This window comes from Dipodomys merriami, unplaced genomic scaffold (assembly GCF_024711535.1).
Source record: "Dipodomys merriami isolate MVZ:Mamm:240054 unplaced genomic scaffold, mDipMer1.0.p SCAF_6, whole genome shotgun sequence".
Taxonomy (NCBI): domain Eukaryota; kingdom Metazoa; phylum Chordata; class Mammalia; order Rodentia; family Heteromyidae; genus Dipodomys; species Dipodomys merriami.
The window spans coordinates 72510981-72536851 of record NW_027206179.1 but is presented as its reverse complement, the minus strand read 5'-3'; the positions used below and the strand labels follow the sequence as shown (position 1 = coordinate 72536851).

Below are 25871 nucleotides of genomic sequence, written 5' to 3'. Positions count from 1 at the left end.
TTTGTCCCATTGTAGAATATTTTTTTTATCTTTTATTCTTTTCTTTGCCATTGTTCTGTTGACTCGTTGGCAGTATTTATTATTCTTAGGTTGACTCTTGTGCTGTTTATCAAACTCTAATTTTTCCAACTATGAATTTGATCTCCTGTTCTTTACTATCCTTAAATAAAATTTTAATTGTTACACATTTTTAGCTCTCCTAAATCCTTTTTATATATTAGTATCAGTCCTTTTCCTTTCCTACTCTAGTGATGCTCTGTAACACCTTACATCATGTTACTCCTTTTCTTCAAAGTCCTCTAGCAGCTTACCATCTCCCTAAAAATAGGCCAGGAAGCACTGATCTAAGATACATACAACCAGCACTCCTCAATGAGTTAGCCCCTACCATTAAGCAGTCCACAGTATGATATGAATTTTGCTATTGTATATTTTCTTTTAACCTGTATTTGTTGTTTCTTTTTTTTTTGGGGGGGGGCCCATTTGTGGGGCCTGAACTCTGGGCCTGGGCACTGTCCCTCAGCATTTCAGCTCAAGGCTAGCACTCTACCACTTGAGCCACAGCACCACTTCCGGCTTTTTTCTTTTTGCTTATGTGGTGCTGAGGAATCGAACCCAGGGCCTCAGGCATGCAAGGCAAGCACTCTACCACTGAACCACCTTTCCAGCCCCTGTATTTGTTGTTTCTTTAAGCTATACAAACCTGCTGTATAACAAGAAAGGAAATTAATTTCTCTACAAAGTTAGCTTGACATCTGATCAGTTAAAATCAAGATAACAGATTTTGTTTTGTGTTGGATGGTGGAATTGGAGTTTGAACTTAAGCCCTGAAATTTGCCAGGCAGGTGCTCTACCACTTGAACTATACCACCAGTCTTTTATCTCTGTAGTTAGTTTTCGGATAGGTTCTCACTTTTTGTCCACCAGGCTAGTCTTGGACTAGTTAGCCAGGGATCATAAGCATGAGCCAATACTGCTGACTTATTTGTTGAGATGGATCTTGCTAACTTTTTCCCTGGGCTTGTCTCAAACTGCAGTTCTCCTGATCTCTGTCTCCTGAGTGGCTAGAATTGTGTGAGCCACTACCTTTGGCCCAATGTCTTGAAATTAAAGTAACATTTAAAAAGTCATCTGTTATCAGCATGGGATGTTTTCATAATCCTTTTTTTAAACCTCATAAAGCTATATACTAAGTTGCACAGTTAAAATATTTTCCTATAAAACACTAGTAACTTTGAAAAAATTAGTAAGATAAACATTTTCAAAAATTTCATAAACTCTTAAGTCTAGACTGGCTTACTAGTGAAGACAATCAGCATTATATTTAACATTATTAACAAAATTCTGTAAAATGCACTTATATAACCAAATTGTCTAGTACTACAAAACATTTTAACATATGTATCACAGATAGCGGCTGAATTTATATATAGGAGGATGATAGCAGCATAATTATATATTAAAACACACAATGGGATATCCTATGCTTTCACTTACATTCAACATTTTCTGGAAATTTTCTGTGAATATCTTTGTAAGTATCTAATGCTTTCTGGTAGTTACCTAATAAAGACAAAAGAAAGACAAACTAGCAACTTATACAAACTAATAGAATTTAGCAAAATATTAATTTTAATTAAAAATATTGGCATACTTTAATGATTTAGCAGAATGTTTTCATGCCTGCTAAAAGCAAATATATTATCCTTCTTCAGGGGGTTGGGATGTACAAAGGAAATAAAGTTGAGAAAGTGTTAAAGCAGAACTAAGTGGTCAATAGTTGAAACTTAGCTTTACTGGACCTTTTTTTTTTTTTTTTTTTTTGGTCACTCGTGGGGCTTAGACTCTGGGCCTGGGCACTGCCCTTGAACACTTCAGTTTAAGGCAAGCACTCTACCACTTGAGCCAGAGTGCCTACTTCCAGTTTTCTGGTGGTTAAATGGAGATGAGTCTCATAAACTTTTTTACCGGGGCTGGCTATGAATCATGATCCTCAGATTTCAGCCTTCTGAGTAGCTAGGATTACAGGCATGAGTCACTGGCACCCAGCAAGGTACTGACTTTTTGTGACAACTTAATGCTTTCAGCTTGTTGGACTTAAGCACTGGCCTGACAGTCTACTACTTGAGCCACACCTCTAGGTCTGCTTTTTGCAGGTTATTTTGGAGACAGAGTTACACAGAGTCTTCTGCTCAGGTCGGCTTCTAACCATTACATTCTGGATCTCAGCCTCCCAAGAGCTGGATTACAGGCATGATAGCCATCATTGCTTGGCTACTTTTAATTCTTAAAAATCAATATTTTAGTAGCTAAAATTGATTCATTCAGGGCTAGCAGTGTAGCTTAGTGGTAGAGTTGGTGTTTGATCCCTCAAAACGCCATTCATTCACTTTCCTAAAAAGTACTATTTCAGATGAACAGGTAATTTTAAAAATAATTTGTCAAGCCAGGCATTGGTGGCTTATGCCTGTAATCCTAGCTACTCAGGAGGTTGAGATCTGAGGATCATGGTTCAAAGCCAGCCCAGGCAGGAAAGTCCATGAGACTCTTTTCTCCAGTTAACCACTAGAAAACTAGAAGTGGCATTGTGGCTCAAGTGGTAGAGTGCTATTCTTGAGCTGAAGAGCAGAGGGACAGCGCCCAGGCCCAGAGTTCAAGCCTCACAACCAACAAAAAAATAAACAAAAAATAATAATTTGTCATAAATCAATAATAATTTCAATGCCATCCATTTAGTAGGAAATGGTAAAATATTTCTTTAAACACTAAAAGGTATCCTGAAAGCAATTTTTTGTTTTGTTCTGTAGTGTTATGGATCAAACCCAGGACCTTAAGCATGCTAAGGGAAGTACTCCACCACTAAATTACATCCCCAACCAGTCATTTGCTTTCTAATTTGCTTATTATAGCTGCAAAGAATAGAAAAAAGAGGGTTTGGATCAAAGATCTTTGCTAAAACATCAGTAGACAAATTACAAATCTCTATGTACAAAAGGAATGCTATTCTAATGCTTTAAACAACACTGTAATATTCATGTGGAAAGAGGAACCTAGCACACAGTAAATGTTCAATTAAATGCTAGCTGCGGCTTCTAAACCTGCACTTTACCATCTCAACCACGTTGCCTTCAAACTAATCAGAATGTGAGTGTTCATGTACATACTTTACATTAATTCTTCAATTAATGGAACCCATGCAGTTGAAAACACACATAAATAAAATGTAGACAGTACAACCAAGTTAATGTATCTAATAGGAGTTAGTGATTACATGATTTGAGGATCCCACTGGTATGTACAAAGTACCACTCTATCTAGTGATCCGTGATTTAATAATTCACAGGCCTAGTGTCCCAGGCTCAACTCCCATGTTCCTTCCTCCCAGACTTATTTCAACATGTCCCACTTCCTTGATCACATATGTACATGACTGTTCTTGCTGTATCTGTCCTTTGTTCCCTTTTTCAGTCAAGTAATCCTTTTTAGGAGAGGAATACAAGATTAACATCTAAGTTGTATGGGCTAACTCAGGGAAGAAGGGTGTATTACTCAATGGCATAGCACTTTCTCATGGGTTCAATCTCTACTATCCTTCACCCAAAAAAAGAAAAGAAAATCTGTATGTTTTATTGTATGTAATAATTATTATGTTTTTCAAATAATCCTTCATTTTGTGTAGTGTTTTAGCAAATACCCAACTGTAATATACTTATATACAAAATAACCTAAAAGAAGAAAAAAAGACATGTAAGAAATTAATAAAATCAAAACATTTACCACTTCTTCTGAAACAACTAGCAATCATCAGCTGCCATTTCACTTGTGTGGGCCTATGGAAAAAGTAAGTTAATTTAAATTAGACATATAACAAAAAAAACTGAGATATTCAGTTTTAAAAAGCTTTATATCTATATTACCTTTGAATTAATTTGTGACCTTTTATCAGATCATATTTTGTTATTTTAAATAGCAGGCACATAATTTCCTTCATTATGATCCTTCAACCTCTAAGTCCTCCAAGGTTCATCTAATTATGTCTTTTATTTAAGTATTAGGTACTGAGGTTTGAACTCAGGGCTGGCATGCTATCTCCAGCCATGTTTTTTGCTAGTAATTTTAGAGAGGGAGTTCAGCAAACTTTTCTTCCCTAAGGTGGTTTCAAACCATGATCCTCAGTATCTCAGCTTCAAAGTATAAGTGAGCCACTGATGCTCAGTTTATTTAGATATACTTATGAAAAACACTTGAAATGTTTGGTTTAAAAAAATACTACAAGAGATGTGAGTAAGGTGGTGCTGAAACTACAGGGAATTGCTCTGGCTCTCTCTAACGAAATAGAGTTGGGGGTCCCAACACGCAGTTCCCCCAAGGGGTCAACAACAACAAATAAACAAAGAGAATCACATGGACTGAAAAAATACTCATAATTTGCACACACGAAGACAGAAAATTATTAAGAACTCTTCCCCATCCTTCCCAGCCAGCTCAGCTAAGCCACAAAAAGTGGCCCACAGTTGCCTGAGACTTCAGGATCACCAGTGCACTGCAGAACCCAGATGCAGAAAACTCTCACAGCACCAGACCTGGACAGCTGCTGACAGGGACAGAGATCAGAGGCAAGGTCTGCAACACCCAGACCAGAAGAGTTCCCACTACCCCACTGCTCAGCCCACAAGCAATGACACAGAGCGCGATGGCAAGCTGCAGCACACATATACAAAGATGTGCCACAACACCATGTATCTGCTCACAACCAGTTCCAGGATCAGTGAATACCCTGCTGCCCCCCCCTGCCCCGCCCCACCTCACCCATGGGAGATCAACGCTGGCAGTGACCAACAGAGCTTGAACCAGACCCCTCTTTCCCATCCAAGAAGTAACACCACATATGAAGAGGACAAACAGGCCAGAGCCCTTTCTCATTCCCACTGCCCCGCCACACACACAAACCTGCTGGCTTCCAGTGGGAAGCCACAGGGACTCATACTTGTCAGGCACTAGGACCCTGCATTTCCCACAGCACTGTTTATCTGGAGAGTGAGTGGGCCAGCTGGAGAACCCAGTCTGCTCACCAGCAGGGACTGCCCCTTTATCCCAGAGTAAGTCCAACTCCCAGCCTTCCATAACAGACAGGTCCAAAAACATAGCAGCTGGTGGAGGGCTCTACTATCAGGAACCACAAAACATGTGTGTGCTGGCCACTGGGGGAGATTCCCCACTGGGAACCACCAAGGGACTACAGGCATCATCCCTGGGCGGAAGCACAAGCTGCATAGACACCGGTCACTGCCAGGAAGCAAAGGACCCTCAAGTGTTTGTGTATCAGCCAATGGGAACCATTGGCATACCAGCCACGGACACAGCTATCCTGTTGGTAGTATACTCCTTGCACCCATGGCACCAGCCCCTGTTGGGAGCCACTGGGCCCTGACTGGAACTGTGAATCGTATGGATGTTCTAGCAGCTGGCAGAGCATTCCCCCACTGGGAGCCGCCAAGTGAGGTGGACGCACACCGATACTATGAGGGAACCATGAGTTGCCCAGGCGGCAGCCCCTGCTGGGAAACGTAGGCCCCTGAAGCACATGGCAGTGACTAACTGCACACCCCTACTAACAGCCATGGCGCTGGCCTCGGTCTGGAACCACAAACTGTGTCAGTGAGCCCGCAGCAGACTGAGCACACGCACATACACACAAGAAGCAGCAGACCAAGCACCAGCCATTTGTGCAGAGAGAACCAAACTGGGGCCAAGGCACAAAAAAATCCTGTGCACTCATTGGAAGCCCAACCCTTCTAAAGTCAATACCAATGCCAGAGGCCCAATTCTAACCTTCCTAGTCCTCGCTACAGACTGAACTGAGGTCCTTTCAGCTAGCCCGGGATGGGTAGCAAGTAAAGTGTGAATTGAAAATGGGTGATGTTGAGAAAAGCAAAAAGATTTCTGTTCAGAGGTGTGGCCAGTGCCACACCGTTGAAAAGGGAGCCAAGCACAAGACTGGGCCTAATCTCCATGGTCTGGGTCAGAAGACAGGTCAAGCAGCTGGATTCAATTACACAGATGCCAACAAGAACAAAGTCATCATCTGCGGAGCGGATACACTGATGGAGTATTTGGAGACTCCCAAAAAGTACATCCCTGGAACAAAAATGATCTTTGCTGGCATTAAAAAGAAGGGAAAACGGGCAGATTTGATAGCTTATCTCAAAAAAGCTACAAATTAGTAATAGTCACAGCCTTATTTATAGCAAAACAAATGATTTTTAATGTGTACCATAATTCAAATGATCTCTAATATCAAATTTTAGATCATGAATGGCTAACAGAATACTTTTGGACAGTCCTGATTTAAGTAAAACTGGCTTGTGGCTAAGTGAATATATCTTTAAAAAAAAAAAAAAAAACCACTGTCACCTTTTTTGCCCTTTCTGTCATATGATTGGACTTACTAATGTTCAATTTTTTTTTTTTTTCATCAGTCATGGGGCTTGAACTCTGGGGCCTGGGCGCTGTCCCTCAGCTCTTCAGCTCAAGGCAAGCACTCTACCACTTGAGCCACAGTGCCACTTCCAATTTTCTGGTGGTTAATTGGGGATAAGAGTCTCACAGAGTTTCTTGCCTGGGGCTGGCTTTGAACCGAGATTCTCAGATCTCAGCCTCCTGAGTAGCTAGGATTAAAGGCGTGAGCCATTAGCACCCGGCCTACTCATATTCAATTTTTGAGCAAGATAGGGAATAATACAATCTCCAAATCTGTTGAAAATTGGTTTTATACTCAGATTTATATAACTAATTATGGGAACATCTTTAAATACTGAGGAAATCTCTTCACTGTCTCAGAATCAAGAAAAATTAATCTGTTTAAGGCAATGGATAAAGTGAGGAACAATGTCTATAGTTTTGGTCTTGACTATGACAATTTAATTAGAATTCCCTGTCTCTGAAATCTGCCTTTTACTTATTGAAAGGCATTTTAGTGTGGCTTATATATAAATGTCAAATAAAGAATGCTTTTAGGGGCTGGGAAGGTGGCTCAGTGATAGAGCGCTTGCCTTGCATGCCTGAGGCCCTGGGTTCGATTCCTCAGCACCACATAAGCAAAAAGAAAAAAGCCGGAAGTGGTGCTGTGGCTCAACTGGTAGAGCACTAGCCTTGAGCTGAAGAGCTGAGGGACAGCGCCCAGGCCCAGAGTTCAGGCCCCATGACCGGACCCCCCAAAAAAGAATGTTTTTAATAAGTTTTTTATTGTGAGACTACTGTACAAAGGAGGGGTCACAGTTACATGAGCAAGGTAATGAGTACATTTCTTATCCAGAATTGTTGCCTCCTCCTTTGTTTTTCCCCTACCATCCCTTCCCTCCCATCTCCACAACTACACTCCCCCTCACCCATGGTTTCCCTTATTTGCAGTAATGAGTATATGTCTGAGACAAGCAGAAAAGGTCAGATAAGATGATGTTAAGCGAAATGAACCCCAAGATAAGGACACAAGTGTTTTTTTTTTCTTGCTTGCTATTGCTTCTAACATATTTATAAGGTACTACGTGAATTTTTTGTTGCTTTGATGTCCCTCCCCCATGGTATAACCCCTGTTTTCATTTGATGATGTTGGCATAAGTTGGGGAGGGGAAGGGAAGAATATTTAACTCTTGTCCAAAAAAGAAAAGAGACACAGACAAAAGTAGACAAGTTATACACCTTATTAAAAGATGAAATTAATACTACAAGAACTTATATAGAAAGCATAAATAGTTCAATTTCTACAATGTCAGCCACAGTGGAAGTCATAGGTAACAGAAAAAGTGAGATGGAAAATACAATACCAGGAGTTAGTTAAAACAGAGGAGATGGAACAGAAAGTCATAGGTATGAAAAAAAACATTTAGAAATTACCAAAGGGTAATCCAAGAATTGTCAGAAAAAGCCAAAAAATCAAATCTAGGTATAATTGGGACCAATAAGGGGGAAGAATTTCATAATACAGGCATTAAACACCTATTCAATAAGATAATCACTGAAAACTTCCCCAATCTTAAGAGACAAAAATCTCCCCAACAAAACAAAAGCATATAGAACACCTAGCAGACAGGATCCTACATGAAACACTTCTAGACACATCACAGTAAAAACATTAGACTGGAATAACAAGGATCTAATTATAAATGCTGCAAAATCAAAGAAGGAATTAGACTACAATTGAAAGAAAATCAAAATCACTGTGGACCTCTCTACACAAACCCTCAATGCAAGGAAAATATGGAAAATTACCATTTAAAACCTATAGAACAACAACTGCTAACCCAAAATCATATACCAAGCGAAGGTATCATTTACATTTGACGATGAAACTAAACCATTTCGTGACAATCAAAAATTAAATAAATTCATGAACACTAACCAGCAATACAAAGTACTAAAAGGAGGAATTCAATCTGAAGAAAACAATCAAAATCAAGGAAACATATCAGACAAAAATCACTAGAAGATCAATTTAGTAAGCACAAGAATAGAAAAGATGAAAAACACAGGGAAACAAGAAAATGGCAGGAAACATGACAAATCTCTCTACAACAACCCTAAACATTGACAAACTCAATTCCCCAATCCAAAGAAAGAACTTCAGATTGGATCAAAAAACAAGATCCATCTATTTCTTGTCTCTAAGAGACCTATCTCACAGCCAAAGATGAAAACAAACACCCAATGTAGGAATGGAAAAAGATCTTCCATGCAAATGCACCCTGCAAGAAGGCAGGACAATTTTCATTTTGTGTTTGAATAAGATCTCAACAACAACATAAAAAAGAGTAAAGAAAAAATGCATAGTTTATCTCATCTCCTCTTATCAGGAGATCAAATTCTGTTTAAAATAAATAACCATAACCAGGAATTCTAAAGTCTACTATTAAAAATGCCAACAAAGTTGAGAACTGAAGAAATGACAGCCTCTCAATGTGCCCCTCTCATATCTTAAACATCTTCTACTTACTCAAAAACCTCAAAAAAACTAAAGTTTTGGTCTATTGTGAGTTAATTTTTATTCATGATATAAAGAAAAGGTTCAGCTTTTTTTAAAAAAGACTGTCCCTATTCTACTGAATGGTTTTGATGCCTTTGTTGAAATTAACTTACATATATGGCTCATACATTTGAGTTCTAGATCTTACATCTGTCTGGCCTCTAAAGTACCACTGTTTTCATCACAGTAGCATGGAAGCTAATTCTGGAACCACAAAGTGTGAATCCTGCAACTGTGTTCCTTTTTCAAATTATTTTCAATATTTAGGGTCCCTTGAGATTCTATGATTATTAAAATAGATATTCTATTTCTGCAAAAAGTACTATTGAGTGAGTGCTGGGGGGGTTGGTTCAAGTTGTGAGGTACTTACTTAGCATGCAAAAAGCCCTGTGTTTATCTCTTGAATTGAAGAAGAAAAATATATGTTTGGGTTTTGATAGAGATTATATTGAACCTAAAATCACTTTGAGTAGTACTATTACCTTACCAATATCAAGTCTTCCAATCTATGTACATGGACTTTTGATTTATGTCTTTTAAAATTTCAAGAATTTTCAGTGTATATGTCTTTAATGGTTAAATCCTAATTTTTTATTCTTTTTGATGCTATTATAAATAAAATCCCTTTCTCATCTTCTCTGTTCCTCTTCTGGATTATTTATTGTAAGTAACTTACAATAAACTTATGTGATAATTTTATGTAATTCAATAGTACTAAATACATTCATCAGATTCACTCTCTCATATATTCCTTGAGTATAGCTACATATTTATAGTCAGAAATAACTTCATTTTAATCTTTCCAATATAAAATATCATTTTTACTTTTCAATTATATATTGAGTTTATTGGATAGTAACTCATTGTTAACTCCAGATAAGACATTACCTGGAAATGTCTTACTTTCACTTTCCCAGAGGACAGTTTTGCTAGACAAAAAAATGTACTAATGACTGGGTACTGGTGGCTCATGCCTGTAATCCTAGCTACTCAGGAGACTGAGAGCTGAGTATTATGGTTCAAAGCCAGCCCAGGCAGAAAACTCTGTGAGACTCTTATCTCCAATAAACCACTAGAAAACCAGAAGTGGCGCTGTGGCTTAAGCAGTAGAGCACTCGCCTTGAGCTGAAAAGCTGAGGGACAGCACCCAAGCCCAGAGTTCAAGCCCCACAACTAACAAAACAAAAAAGTACTAATTTTATCATTTTCTCTCTTTTTTTTTTTTTTTCAGTTTTGGTACTTTATAAACAGGCATCTAACTGTCTTCTGACCTTCAAGGTTTCTGTTGTGAAATCTGCAGACAATTATATTGAACATTCCTTTTTTATGTGATTAGTCACTTTCATCTTGTTGTTTTCAAGATCTTGTCAATAGTTTGACAATAATGTGCTCACTATGGGTATTTGAGGTTTTTTTCCTACTTAAGAATTTGCATGGGCTGGGAAGGTGGCTCAGTGGTAGAGCACTTGCCTTCCATGCTTGAGGCCCTGGGTTCGATTCCTCAGCACCACATAAGCAAAAAGAAAAAAGCCAGAAGTGGCTCTGTGGCTCAGGTGGTAGAGCGCTAGCCTTGAGCTGAAGAGCTGAGGGACAGCGCCCAGGCCCAGAGTTCAGGCCCACTACTGGACCCCCCCCCAAAAAAAAAAAAAAAAAGAATTTGCAAAACTACCTGGACATGGATCTGCAAGTCTAAGTCCTCAAATATGAAAAGTGATGGCCATTATTCATTCAAATAGTCCTTTTTCTCTCTGCCCCATCTGAAACTCCCAACATACACTGGTCTGCCTGCTGGTATTTCATGACATTAAAAAATATTTTCTAAAATATAAAAGATACTACAAGATGAGCAGTTCCTATAGTAAAGAAACAACACGTTAAGAAATTCAAGTTAACTTTATGCAGAATACTCTATAACATGCAAAGAACTATATGACACAAGAATTAATATTCCCACCCCTAAAGAACTTACATTTTTATTTATTATGTAACTATTGTTGAGGTAAATTTAATATATGTAACATATAAGTACAATTATTATGTGTGACTAAAAATAACAGTATATTTTTAAAGGATTGTCATGTAAGAGAAAAAATTAAGGAGTATATTACATAAAATAAACGTTCAGCCAGGCAACAGTGGCTCTAGTTTGTAATCCCACACAGGAGGCTCAGATCTAAGGATCATGGTTCAAAGCCAACCCAGTCAGGAAAGCCCATGAGATTCTTATCTCCAATTAACTGACAAAAAATATAGCCAGAAGTGGAGCTGTGGTTCAAGTGTCAGAGTACTGGCCTTGAGCAAAACAGCTCAGGAACAGTGCACAGGCCTTGAGTTCAAGCCCCAGGACTGGCAAGAAAATAAAATAAAATAAATACTCAGAAAGAAGATGGCTGATGTGATTAATATATGCTGAATGTCTGTCACTAGGGAAAAAGGTAAAAACAGATGCAAATGCAAGTAAGTTTATAGAAAAGTAGGGGGTTGTGGGGGATAGAGCAAGAGAAAATGAGGAAGGGAATAACACTGTTCAAAAAAAAATATATTAATTACCTTACTTATGCAACTGTAACCCTACTGTACATCACCTTTACAATAAAAACAACTAGGCAGATTTTCTAGAATGTAGGAGAGTTTTCCAGAAAAGGCTTCTATTTTCAGGGAAACTGAAACATAACACGGCAAAAGGAATTCTGGGGGTGGATGGACAACAGAGCAAGAGAGATAATGAAACAGAATTTGAGTTATCAAGAAGGAAACAAATATGCTCAACTAAGCAGTCTAGTAAAGACAGACTCAGAATGAAATCCAAAATGAGACAAGACTGCTAGAGGGCAGTCAAGAGACTGGTGGTTTCACAGGCATGCTAGAAAATGAGAGTATGGAAAGCAGAGTTATAGCCAGATATTGTAACATTTTACTGGCACAAATGAAATATGGGTAAGTATCAGGTAATATCCAGGAATCTGAATTAGGAGTGAGATAAAGATCAATGGTGGGGCAATGGGGTAGAAAAAGAGCATCACTACTTCTGAGGCTAAAACACTAGTAGGATGGACAGAAAAAACTAAACCTAGATAAAGGAATGATTAATATATCTATATATGACATCCACTGGACTAAGCTAAGGAGAAATATTTTCATGTAACCTAAGCTAAGGTTAGGATATTATTAAGTATAGTGTGTGTATCTTTAAACTTAAAGATAACATAAACTAAAACTATCTACTTAACCTTGGTAATAGTCCTCAAAACATTCATCTGAGACAAATGCATAAAAATTGATAAAGCTGGGTACCAGTGGCTCATGCCTATAATCCTAGCTACTCAGGAGGCTGAAATCTGAGGATCACAGTTCAAAGCCAGCCCAGGCAGGAAGTCCATGAGACTCTTATCTCCAATAAGCCACCAGAAAACCAGATGTGGCACTGTGGCTCAAGTGGTAGAGCACAAGCCTTGAAGAACTGGGGGACAGAGCGCAAGCTGAGTTCAAGCTCCACGGCCGACAAAAAGAAAAAATTAATTGAGTAATACAAATTCTTCACAGACCACTTAAACCACTGACGTCTTCCTTTATGGTTGAAATAATTCTAAGTCACAATTTCATCTTAAAATTCAATGTGGTCAATTATAAAGCAGAACAGGGTTATTTCTGAGTAATTTTGCCTGAATGTAAATATTCTGATATAAACTTAAAGACACTTAAAAGTTTCATTGTTAATATTAATGTATATCAATTGTAAACTGAAACCAACATGACCTTTTTTTCTATTAGGATTCTTTCAGAAACGAAACTGCCCATAGTCAGGTTCTGATTTATAAGGAAACTATACTGGTTCACAGATATATGTCTAAGAAAAATACATGATGTACACTATAGGAGGTATTTTTTAATTCCATGCAAATGGGAATATATTATATATATTATATGTTATTATATATTATTATCAAAATAAATATACCAAGCAAAATGGGATAAAATATAAGAAAATAAAAATCACAAATGTTCATTAATCATTTTTGAATTTTCATCAGACACTGGGTTTTTTTTGTCTATCAGTACAGGGACTTGAACTCAGGGCTTTGAACTCTCACTCAGCTTTCTTGCTCACAGCTGACAGTCTACCATTTGCACTACACTTTCAGCCAAGTATTTTGTTGGTTAATTAGAGGAGTCTATAGGACTTCTCTGCCTGTTCTGGCAGTCAGAAACCTAATGGTTAGGAAGAAAGATATGAGACACTGGTAGGTAGTTCAGATATTAATTTTCTGGAGATCAAAAACATTAGCTAAACATAAAATTATAATAGCAACTTACTGTATAAGAGAAGCTCTTTCAAAGTACTGAATGGCTTTTTCACAAAACTGAGTGTCAATATAATATGCCCCAAGCCACTCAATGACTTCAATGTTAGAAGGGAAATACCTGTACGACTGGAAAAATATAGAATATGACAAAGTCAATATGGCAGCATATAATAAGCATCTTCAATACTTTCCCTATTGAATAATTTTATTTATCTACTATAAAATTTCTTAATAGAAATGAATCTTAGAAATCTTAGTCTTTGAATTTTCAATTATTTAAAGATTTTTACTTATATATGACCCAAGTTGTATTTAATATTTAGATCCTACAAGGATGTAAATCATGCTTTAAAAGAAAAACACTTTAATTTCATTTAAATAAAAAAATTTATTTTAAGAATGTGATATGTTACTTTTGATCACTATTTATTTAAAATGGGTGTTTTTTTGAGTTTTTAAAATTCATAAAATGCTAAAAAGAGAAAATAAGAATAATAAGGAAAGCTGACACACTTACCTCATAGTAATATTGGAACGCTTGTGACTTGTCTCCCTCACTATCATACAATTCTCCCAGCTTGGCTAGAACTTTAGAATCTGTTGGAACAACGCTGATCAGCTGCATCAACCATTCAATAGCTTGACTCGGATCTTTCATTAATTCATGTCTTGAGCAGCGTCAGTTAAGGATAATACAAATTTCAACATTCACTAACCAATAAGCAAATCTAAAACTGTTACAGCAAAACATTTCTTACTCTACGTTGATGAGTTATTTGCAATCATTCTCTTTAGATGAGTTATTTGCAATCATTCTCTTTAGATTTCTAAGTAACCATTTTGCCTGCTCTCTATATATTCCTTTTCCTTTGTTATTCTCCACTAGAATTAAATCTCAAGTTTCTTGTAGAATTATTCTAACATTTATCCAAAATTTCTTCTTCAAAGCCGGGCACCGGTGGCTCATGCCTGTAATCCTAGCTACTCAGGAGGCTGAGATCTGAGGATCACGGTTCAAAGCCAGCCGGGGCAGGAAACTCCGTGAGACTTTTTATCTCCAATAAACCACTAGAAAATGGGAAGTGGCGCTGTGGCTCAAGAGGTAGAACGCTCACCTTGAGCTGAAGAGTGCAGGGACAGCACCCAAGCCCAGAGTTCAAGCCCCACAACCAATAAAAAAAAAATTTCTTCTTCAAAAATTCCTAAATGTTTGTTTAATTTGTTTCCCTTGATATGCTCAGCCCACTAAGGGAATTGTTTTTGTGTTTTTACTATGAGTTTTTCCTGATTAGATCAGAAAATAACACTATAGGTAGTTCTTTTTTGAAGCTAGCAAGTTTTCTGTATATATTCAAATAATTTGTTCATATCAATTTGTTATAAATTTATTACTTATTTTGTTTGCTTCAGTTTCAATGAAATGAAAATATTCTAGTATTTTTAAACATACTGTATATGTAATAAATATATTATAAAATGATCTAAAATATAAAATATATCTTAAAAATTCCCAGTATTTTAAAACATGAGTCTCTTGTATTTTTCTTTCTTTTCCTTGTTTGTTTGTATCTGTGTGCATCTTGAAATAAGGTATATCAGTTACTCAGGCTGACCTCAAACTCTAGATCCTCCTGTCTATTCCCTCTGAATAGCTGAGATTTCAGAAATGTGCTACCACACCAGCTTGGTCTCTAGTTTTTAGCAATGACAAATGTGTTACCACAAGACAAAACTAAAGATATGTATACAAACAACCTCAAACATCAGTAATAGCTTTATCATAAAGCAGTGTCAGATTATGATACTTGCAGGTTTATAGAAGTCAAATAGATGAAACAGTATAAAAAGACTAAAAGAAATACCTATTATACTATCTGCTACAAACAAAATATTTTTTTAACTTTTTAATCTGCAGTGTTGAGAAGTGAACCAAAGGCTTTGTACATTCTAAGAAAGCTACATTAATTTACATCTATCTACCAAACCCCTTTGAAAAACTAAAAGTTATAAATCACAATTAAAAAAAAAATCTATTCTATCAAAAGTATAAAGCACCAGTGGCCAAGGCCGGTAATCTTTTTTTTTTTGGGGGGGGGGGGTCCAGTCGTGGGGCCTGAACTCTGGGCCTAGGAACTGTCCCTCAGCTCTTCAGCTCAAGGCTAACGCTCTACCACTTGAGTCACAGCGCCACTTCCAGCTTTTTTCTTTTTGCTTATGTGGTGCTGAGGAATCGAACCCAGGGCTTCATGCATGCAAGGCAAGCGCTCTACCACTGAGCTACCTTCCCAGCCCCAAGGTCTGTAATCTTAACTACTCGTGAGGCTGAGATCTAAGGATAATAGTTCAAAGCCAGCCCAGGAAGGAAAGTTTGTGAACCTCTTATCTCCAATTAACTACTAGGAAAACAGAAGAGCTGTGGTTCAAGTGGTAGAGTGATAGCCTTGAACAAAACAGATCAGGTATAGCACCCAGTCCAAGTTTAAGCCCTATGGCTGGCCAGTGTGTGTGCACCCATACAGACCCCTAGCAAAAGTATAGCAGGTAATACTTAAAACTATAATGGTGCCGGGCGCTGGTGGCTCACGCCTGTAATCCTAGCTACTCAGGAGGCTGAGATCTGAGGATCGCAGTTCAAAGCCAGCCCGGGCAGGAGAGACCGTGAGACTCCTATCTCCAATAAACCACCAGAAAACCGGAAGTGGCGCTGTAGCTCAAGTGGTAGAGCGCTCGCCTTGAGCTGAAGAGCTGAGGGACAGCGCTCAGGCCCAGAGTTCAAGCCCCACGACCGACAAAAAAAAAAAAAAAAAAAAAAAAAACTATAATGGTGTACCTCGCAATATACTTTTTTTAAACACATTTACATAAAATTTATATCAAAATAGTAGCAATTTTGAAGCCCATGATTTTCCCAATGTGGCCAGATATTATTAAAATGAAAGAAATTGAAATGCTTTTCCAATAGTGTAAAAAGCTTTAAAAAAATAGCAAATTTCTTCTTTTCAAATTGTAAAGGGAAAATAAACAATTACAGAAATCTAAGAGTTACAAAAGAAACTGACATGAAATATTTTATAGATTCACATGTCCTAGGTCTAAAACATAATACTGGCTCATATAATACACATGCAAAAAATGGCTATGGGATGAATGGAGCAACTGATTTCCCATAAAGCAGTGCATAATTTGGGAGGGTAAATGTCTTTGGAGATTTGTATTTACCATATCTACACATTAGCAAAAACAAATATATTATGTAAACTCAATACTACTCATCAGTAATGAACAATATTTTAATATTTTCATCAGTTTAATCAGCTCTACCAATACCCTACAAGAATCAAAATTAATATGTTCTCAATTACATAACCTATTTTCTTTATCTTTTTTTTGTTGTTGTTGCTGGTCATGGGGCTTGAACTCTGAGCCTAGGTGCTGTCCCTCAGCTCTTCAGCTCAAGGCTAGCGCTCTACCACTTGAGCCACAGTGCCACTTCCGGTTTTCTGGTGGTTTACTGGAGATAAAAGTTCCACGGACTTTCCTGCCCTGACTGGCTTTGAACCATGATCCTCAGATCTCAGCTTCCTGAGTAGCTAGGATTATAGGTGTGAGCCACTGGCACCCAGTTTATATAACTTAATTTCAATTAATAGTATGTGTATACTCAAAATGTTGTAGTCAATTACTGCTATTTTTTAAAAAAATTCTAAGTAAGTTCTAATTCATCTCACAATGCAAATGATCTTTGAAAAACAGAATTATTTGAATAATATTTTCATCATATGTTAATCTGCTAAATAGATTTTTCCCATCACTTATATAATGTCTAAGTTCATTTAGTTAATCTCTATTATAATCTATTATTAAATTTTGAAATTGGATACACATTTGCTATTTGGTAAAGAACTTGGGCATCATTTCTCAAGATTGCTTGAAGTTTCAGGAAACAATCCAAAGCCTCATCTAGCCGGTTTAGCTTCTTATAGGTAAGGCCTTAAGAAAAAAAAAAAAGAAAAGAAAACTTATAAGCACTATTACTGATACAAGTTTAAGCAACAGTAAAAACGTTCAAATGTATGTAAATATTAATCCAGGAGAGAAAATAAAGATGAACTGACTATTTTTCTTTTTCTTTTTTTTTTTTTTTTTTTTTTAAATTGTATTTTATTTTATTTGAGAACATACTGTACAAAGGGGCTACAATTACATGGGCAGGATAATGGATACATTTCTTACCAAGCATTGCAGCCTCCTCCTTTGTTTACCCTTCACTTCCCTTCCCCGCCTCCCCCCTCCCCCCACCCAATTTTACCCCCCTCCCCCCACCCAATTATACCCCCCTCCCCCCCCCCACACCGGCATTGTAATGCTGGTTTTGACATGACATTTTGTACTTCTCATTGTTGCAACAGGTCCACCTGAATCCTTAAACGACTTGTTTGTCCCCATCTACTCCACATGTTATACTGACATCAAATATAGTGAAAACGGGGGTTACACTGTGGGGGAGGGACATACAAAGCAACAAAGAAATAATCTTATTAATGCATTAGAAATACATGCATGAAAGAAACGAAAACATTAAAATACATATTTAAGGGTTCATTTTCCTAGCATCACATTATCTGACCTTTTCCGCTTGACTCATACCTATACTAGATATTGCAAATAAGGGAAACCATGGGACCTATGCTTCTTTGGGCCTGGCTTACTTCACTTAATATAATTTTTTCCAAGTTTTTCCATTTCCTAACAAATGGGGCAATGTCATTCTTTCTGATGGAGGCATAGAATTCCATTGTGTATATATACCACATTTTCTTGATCCATTCATCTACTGAGGGGCATCTGGGTTGGTTCCATATCTTAGCTATGGTAAATAATGCTGCAATAAACATAGTTGTGCTGGTAGCTTTAGTGTGGTCTTGTTTGTAAACATTTGGGTAAATGCCCAAAAGTGGGATTGCTGGATCATAGGGGAGATCTATGTGAAGTCTTTTGAGGAACCTCCATACTGCTTTCCAAAGTGGTTGAACAAGTTTACATTCCCACCAACAATGAAGTAGGGTTCCTTTCTGTCCACATCCCCTCCAGCATCTGTTGTTATTGGAGTTCTTGATTTTTGCTGTTCTAACTGGAGTGAGGTGATATCTCAATGTTGTTTTGATTTGCATTTCTTTTATGGCTAGGGATGTTGAACATTTCTTCATGTGTCTATTGGCCATCCTTCTTTCTTCTTCAGAGAAGCTTCTCTTTAAGTCTTTCGCCCACTTATTTATTGGGCAGTTGTTTCTTTGAGGATTTGTTGTTGGGTGGTTTAATTTTTTGAGTTCCGAACTGACTATTTTTCAAAGAACCATGAGGGAATGAAGATTCTCTATTAGACACCAAATATGCAACAAAGTTTCAGTGGCTTTAAAAGTGGGGGCAGGAATAAAAGATTAATAAAAGTATAGTAAGTACTTCAGAAATTGACTTAGCTATAGAATTTAGTTGGTGGGCATTTAAAATTGCTGGGGAAACTTGGAGATGGTGATACATGACTATAATCAGAAATAGAATTGCAGTTGCAATCTGGCCTAGCCAAAAAAGTACCAGAACCTATCTGAAAACAAAGTAGAACATGAGTTTTAGTGCTAAGCTAGTAATAAAGAATGCTTGCCTAGTTAAATCCCCAGTACTGCAAAGAAAAATAATTAAATAAAATCAGTGGAGATGGAAAGATGAGGCATAAATAGTGCCAGGACAACTGATTAAATATAAAGAATAAAAATAGAGATTCTTATTTCATAAAAAATAAATTGAGAACTTACTTAAAGGAGTATGAAAATGTAAGTTGCCCAAGCACCTGCAGCTGCCTGTCATCCAACTACTTGGGAGGGTGAGGAGGGGAAAAAGGAGGTTCAAGGACACAGAGGCAGAAAAGTTTCAGAGACTCCATCTCCACAAAAAGGAGGCTAAATACAGTGACACATGTCTGTGGTCTCAGTAACAATAGCCAGCCTAAATGGAAAGCCTTAAATATGTGGATAGCAGCTCAAGAAAAGAGGTTAAGACACTATCCTAAAAAATGACTGTCACAAAATAGGGCTAGGGGCTAGAAATATGGCTTAGTGGTAGAGCGCTTGCCTAGCATGCACGAAGCCCTGGATTTGATTCCTCAGTACCACATACACAGAAAAAGCCAGAAGTAGTGCTGTGTCATAAGTGGTAGAGTGCTAGTCTTCAGCTAAAGCTCAGGGACAATGCCCAGGCCCTGAGTTCATGCCCAGGAAAGACAAAAAAAAAAAAAAAAAAAAAGGAAGGGGAACATTAGAAAAGGGGAGGGGGCTAGAAAAGATATCATTACCAGAACTAAAAATCCACAGAATGGGGAAAATATATGACAGCTATTCAATAGGTAAAGAATTAATATCCAGAACGTGCAAAGAGCTAAAAAACTGAACATCAAAAGAATAACTATTCAATTAATGATTAGATAAGCAAATTGGACAGTTCTCAGAAGAAACACAAATGAGGGAAGGGTAGATTAAGAGGGATGGGAGAACATGTTGAAAGGGAAGACACTGATCAAAATATACTGCATTCATAAACCTCTTTGTTGAATGGCAACTCCTTTGTACAAGTACTTAAAGATAATAAAAATATTCAAAATAAAACATGAAAAGATAATAAAAGAACAAAGATGCAAAAAAAAAAAAAAAAAGAAGAAGAAAACTTGAAAAAGATATTGCACAGACACTTGTTTGTTGGCAACACTGTAAACTCATACCCAGGGAGCAAAGACATAATTTCAGAAAACCTCTGAAAAGTAGAGAAGGGAATGAGAGAGGCTGAGACCAGGCAGGATGGATCAAGGTTGAAGCCAGCTCAGGCAGAAAACTTAAAAAGACTCTATCTTCAATTAATCACCCAAATGCCAGGTTGGAGGTGTGGCTCAAGTGGTAGAGTACCAGCCAAGAGCAGGAAAGCTGAATAAGAGCAAGGCCATGAGTTCAAGCCCTGGCACCAGCATAAAACAAAAACAACAGTGCATCTGAGATACATACAATAAAATATGAGAATGTGATAAATTGGGAAGTTAGTATTTGAAATTATTTATAGTTAAAAAGGAAGAAAATGCGTTTTTACCATTTATTAGCTTGGCAAAAGTTAAAAAGAATATCAGTAAGCAGGAATTTGGAGAATCAGTCTTATAGACTGGTAGAAATAAAATTTAAAGTACTGGAATATGACTCAATTATACCAGTGGCTTAGCATGGAGGAGGTCCTGGGTTCAAGTCCAAGTATTGAAAAATAGAAAATGTAGGAGGCTGCAATGCTTGGTAAGAAATGTATGCATTATCCTGCCCATGTAATTGTAGCCCCTCTGTACAGTATGTTCTCAAATAAAATAAAATAAAATTAAAAAAAATAGAAAATGTAAATAAAACTAGAAACTGGAAAAGCCTTTTTGGACAGCAATATTGACTCAAATTTTATATATGCATAACTTTTGGATCATTAATTGCATTTTGAATTATCTAGAATCTGAGAGGTGGTAGATTTCAATGTTTTTAAGAAAGAAGTAATCTCTTCTTGAGTTTGTACAAACAAAACAAAACAAAACAAAATAATGCAGAAAGCATGTTTACCTTATTTCACTTACCAAGGTTGTAAAGTGCTTCAGTACAAGAAGAATCATTTCTTAGAGCCTCTTTATAGAATTCAGCAGCCTTCTCATGATCACCATTTGCAGAAACTGTATTCCCTTTATTAGTCAGAGCTGATGGGTTATATCTGTCAGAGTTCACAGCTAAATCTGCATAGCTGCTGGCTTGGGAAAATTCATTTTGCTAGATAAAGTATAACAATGATAACTAATTGACTTTTATCAAATACTTCAGCATATATTCCCAAGATTGCAGCTATAATAAATAGACATTGTGAGATTATCATGATACACAGAAGCAAATGGTTCAAATACCTTGATTTGGATAGGATATCTCTACATTTTGACTGTCAAGCTCAACCAGCTAAGTTCTTGTGACTGACTTCTCCAGTCTCATAGTTTGAATAACACTATTTTTTTAAGTGGAAGGGTTCATGCTCTATTCCCAAATTCCTTGTCCTCATTTGCTGTGTGCTCTCCTTCCCCCTGCAGCATCAAAGTAGCTGGGAAGGCCTGGCTGTCCTTGCTGACATCACATGCTGCTGTGTCACCCACTGAGCCTCTTTGCTACACATACATTCTCTCTCTCTCTCTCTCTCTCTCTCTCTCTCTCTCTCTCTCTCTCTCTCTCTCTCTCTCTCTCTCTCTCTCTCTCTCTCTGTACTGCATAAGTTGGCCTCTGCACTTCCAACAATCCACTGTTTTCTCTCTTTCATGGGCCACACTTGATCAGTGCCTTGCAATCCATTTACTTGAGCTGCAGGAACCTTCCTGTTCCTATGTGGTGTGATCACTGGGCCAGACCTAGGGCATTTCTTACAATCCCTTTTCTTGAACAGCTCTTGTCTAGATTTGTACCGGTAGGTACTTGAATGGTATGGCTTTTTATTTCAATCATGGCTGCAAGCTTAACCCTTGGCCCAGAACACGTCCTCACCAGAACCTCTCTTTAACTCCTTACACTTCTATTCTTTACCAGCCTTCTTTATGGGCCTTGCCTCAGGCAGAAATTTAGCAATATAAAAATAGCTGTAAAACATAGATGCAAAAAACAGTTGTAAAAAACAAAACTTACCAGAAAATACAGGCCTGAGAGGTTAGTTGCAGCTGCACTTTTCACTCTACTGTCTTTTTTTTCCAACATTTTTAAGGTATCTACAGACTAGAAATGTAATATTTGCAGTTATTACCACTTTAATATGGCATCACTCAGCTCACTGTTGGAGAAATGATGAGTGTAGAGGCTTAGACCAGGGATGACAAGAGGGGTGGGTTAATATAGTCAAGAAAAATTAAGCCAGGTATGGTGGTACTTGCCTGTAATCCTAACTATAAGAGAGGCTAAATGGAGACAGGAGGGTTGCAAGTTCAAAGCCAGCCTGGGCTAAGTTAACAATACTCTGTTTTCAAAATATAAAGCAGGGCTGGAAATTGGCTAAGTGATAGAGTGCTTGCCTCGCATGCATGATGCCCTGGGTTCAATTCCTCAGCACCACATAAGCAGAAAAAAAGCCGGAAGTAGCACTGTGGCTCAAGTGGTAGGGCATTAGCCTTGAGCTGGAGAGCTGAGGGACAGCACCTAGGCCCAGAGTTCAGGCCCCATGACTGACAAAAACAAAAAACAAAAAAACATAAAGCAAAGCTGGGTGCCAGTGGCACACACCTATAAGCCTAGCTACACTAGAGGCTGAGATCTAAGGAGTGTGATTAGAAGCCAGCCCACTCGGAAAGTCTGTGAAACTCAATGGGTAAAGCACTAGCTTTGAGCAAAAGAAGTCCAGGGACAGCACTCAAGTCCTAAATTCAAGCCCAGACTGGCACTCACGTGCACACACACACACATGCACACTCACACACACACACACACATACTAAATTTAAAAGTTTAAAAAAAAAACAACTACAGGGCTGGGGAAATAATGCAAGTGGTACACAGTGTTTGTCTGGCATGTGTGATGCCCTGGGTTCAATCCTCAAGACTAGAAAAAAAAAATCAAAACAGTATATAGATTGGCTAAAGGTCAGCAGTGAATACTGAGCCTGTCAATCATGTGAATCGGTTCAATGTTCATCCTCCATAATGGGAGGTAAGACCTGGAAAGGTCCTACCAAAAGGACATAATCAAATCTGTTCTTTATACAATAATCTAGGAATTCTGCTTCTGGCTATTACACACTAGACTAGAAAAAACCATTCTGACATAGAGAACAATTCTAAACATTATGTAAATCTTCTTACCAAATAATTATGAGATAGGTCAACCTAATTCTATTTAGCCTAATGTTCTTTTCCAACTCAGATTATATTAATGCACCTACCTCATCATACCTATAAGAGCACAAAAGAAGAAAATTAAATCAGTTATGTTGAACATATATTAGAAAGAACATTTAAAATATCAATAACTTAGCTAAGTGGTGGTGGCTTAAACCTTTTACCATATTTATACAGTAAACTGAAATCTGAGGATCAGGTTCAAAGCCAGCCCATGTGGAAAAGTCTGTGAGACTCTTATCTCTAATTAACCAGCAAAAAGCTGAAAGCCTTGAGTGAAAAAGCTCAGGAACAGGCTCCGAGTTCAGGCCTCCATATAGATGGACACACACACACACACACACACACACACACACACACACACACACACACAAACACTCTCTCTCTCTCTCTCTCTCTCTCTCTCTCTCTCTCTCTCTCTCTCTCTCTCTCTCAGTAAATAACACTGCAAGCTGACCATGCAAAAGTCTTTTGGATGAGAATAGCAAGGGGAGCAACAGCAAATGAAAATCTAGGATAAATATAGCCAGTAACAAAAGAATAAGAGTTAAAAAGAGTTAATTCTTTGATTTGATAGGCATACTATTAAAACATTAGCTATGGCAATGCATTGTACCTTTCTAAAGAGGCTATAAGATGTCAAGCAACTAGTCTTCTTCCTATACTTCACACTATTATTTTGGTCTCATGATCACTTCTGCAAGATAACATGAAGACCAATGTCTCATTTTACTAACTTCTACTGTGAAAGCAGTACAAAGAATCAGAAAGTTGTAGGTGACATTTTTAGTGACAATGGATAGGATGATCAAAAAAGCAAAAAGATATACAGATTCTTTAAAAAATTTTCAGTGTGTTGTGCTCAAAGTGCTCCACGTATTACAGCAAATTAGTAACACTATGAAAATATGTCATTCTACTCTTGGTCCCTATTTCTGTCTGTCTCTCTCTTTTTTTTTTCTCCAGTACTGAGGAGTGAACTCAGAATACCGTACTTGCCAGGCAAGTATTCTACCACTTGAGCTATGCCCACAGTCCTTCTATTTTCTAGTTTTGCTTTTCAGATACTATCTCATGGTGTTGTCAAGGGAGAACTTTGACTATATCCTTTGGTCTGTCTTCTGAGTAGCTGGAATTAGAGACGTAAAAAACCTTGTCAACCCTATTCTTTGAGAAAAGGCATCATTAGCTCCCCCACCCCCCCACCCCTGCTCCCCCTAGATGGTTTTGAATTGTAATCCTTTTATCTCTCCCTCCAAAGTAGCTGGGATTACTGGTTCAGGCTCTCTCACCCAGCTTCCCTCTGTTCACGTATTCTCTAAATAGAATATGTTCTCTTACTCTGTGCAAGTGGCTAGTTCTTTATATGATCTCTCAGACAAAAAGAAGATCCTTAAGTAGGAAGAAAATAGAAAGTGTAGGCATGGACAGGATGCTGGCTCTGAGTCAGATGAGTGTTCAACCTGCAAGCACTAACCATTGGTTTCATGAAGTAAAAACCTTAGTTTCCACTGTTCACTCTCTTTTAAAACTGTCTCTTTTTCTTAAGGCACTTTATGACTTCTAGTCTTGTGTTAGCCTTGTCCATTGGAGAGGCTGCTGAAGGGAAAACACACACTCCACCTCCACCCAAAGCAGCAAGGCAGCAGTGATACCAATGAGATTCGAGATTCTGATCCCATATCTAGCTATGGAAGGAATCTTTCATTCTCAGAGCAGCACCAATAAGTAAATCAAACACTGAAAACAGCCAACAGGAGAAAGGCAGGAAGAAGGCAAGAAGAGGAAGCACATCAGGCTGGCCGTCCTTGCACGACTGTGGAAATATCAACACTTTAGTGTGTCATCTGAAAACTGCCAGAAGGAACTTAAACCCTGGACTAGAATATAGTTTTGATAACATTTTTCTTAGTAGGAATAGAGTTTGAACTCAGGGCCTCAAACTGTCTATAAAGGAGTTTCTCTGGTTTATGTCTTGAACCAAAATTATCATATAAAATGCTGTTGAAAATTGATTTTCAAACTTACTTGGTTAAAATCCCTTTGCCTTAAGTATGTAATTGCTTTGTTTATTTCCAGATCATTGGCTAGCTCTACATATTGAGAAGCTTTCACTACTTCCACACACCTATAAAAAAGGAAAAGAAAAAAAATTATCAGATTTTATTTTAACACATTTATCCTGCTGATTCCCTAAAAGTGACTTTTGAAAGGTCCTCACCTCCCCCACTCGCCGCCTCCCACACACACCTCCAGTGCTGGAAAACAAACTTAGGGTTTTCACATACTAGTCAAGAATTCTATCAATGAGCTAGGTCTTAATCCTCAGTCCTATATTTTTTTCTCTTAATGCTCTTACAGTAAGAAACATTCTACATAATTTGTCTTACTTTGAAAAAACTTTAATATATCTGTTCTCAGAAAGTACAGGATATTACTGTAAGCATTATGCCCACCTTTGGTCCTGAGCACTACCCAGACCTCAGCTCCTCCCTGCCCTGGAGTTCCCACCATACAGCTAACCCCTTCCTTTCTCCTCCCAGACCCACCTGAGCTCCCATCTACCTCACTTCCTATCCCCAAACCCTGCTGCGACCTAGATAGTGGAGGATGCCATGTGCTCCCT

General features: G+C 37.9%; 1 protein-coding gene and 1 pseudogene across 3 annotated transcripts in view; one reads left to right on the top strand and one right to left on the bottom strand.

The window, feature by feature from the left end:
• The window catches only part of Ift88 (intraflagellar transport 88), a 125860-nt gene that overhangs the window by 35507 nt on the left and 64482 nt on the right, over nt 1-25871 (bottom strand). For all 3 annotated transcript variants that reach the window (XM_070003169.1, XM_070003168.1, XM_070003166.1), the window contains 8 exons: nt 25274-25373; nt 22047-22133; nt 20969-21155; nt 17205-17313; nt 13841-13991; nt 13334-13449; nt 3778-3830; nt 1498-1563 (listed from right to left, as the gene is read on the bottom strand). In XM_070003169.1, the coding sequence (XP_069859270.1) occupies nt 1498-1563; nt 3778-3830; nt 13334-13449; nt 13841-13991; nt 17205-17313; nt 20969-21155; nt 22047-22133; nt 25274-25373 (869 nt within the window). The remainder of the gene's footprint in view (nt 1-1497; nt 1564-3777; nt 3831-13333; nt 13450-13840; nt 13992-17204; nt 17314-20968; nt 21156-22046; nt 22134-25273; nt 25374-25871) is intronic.
• On the top strand, nt 5913-6224 carry LOC138813579 (cytochrome c, somatic pseudogene; annotated as a pseudogene).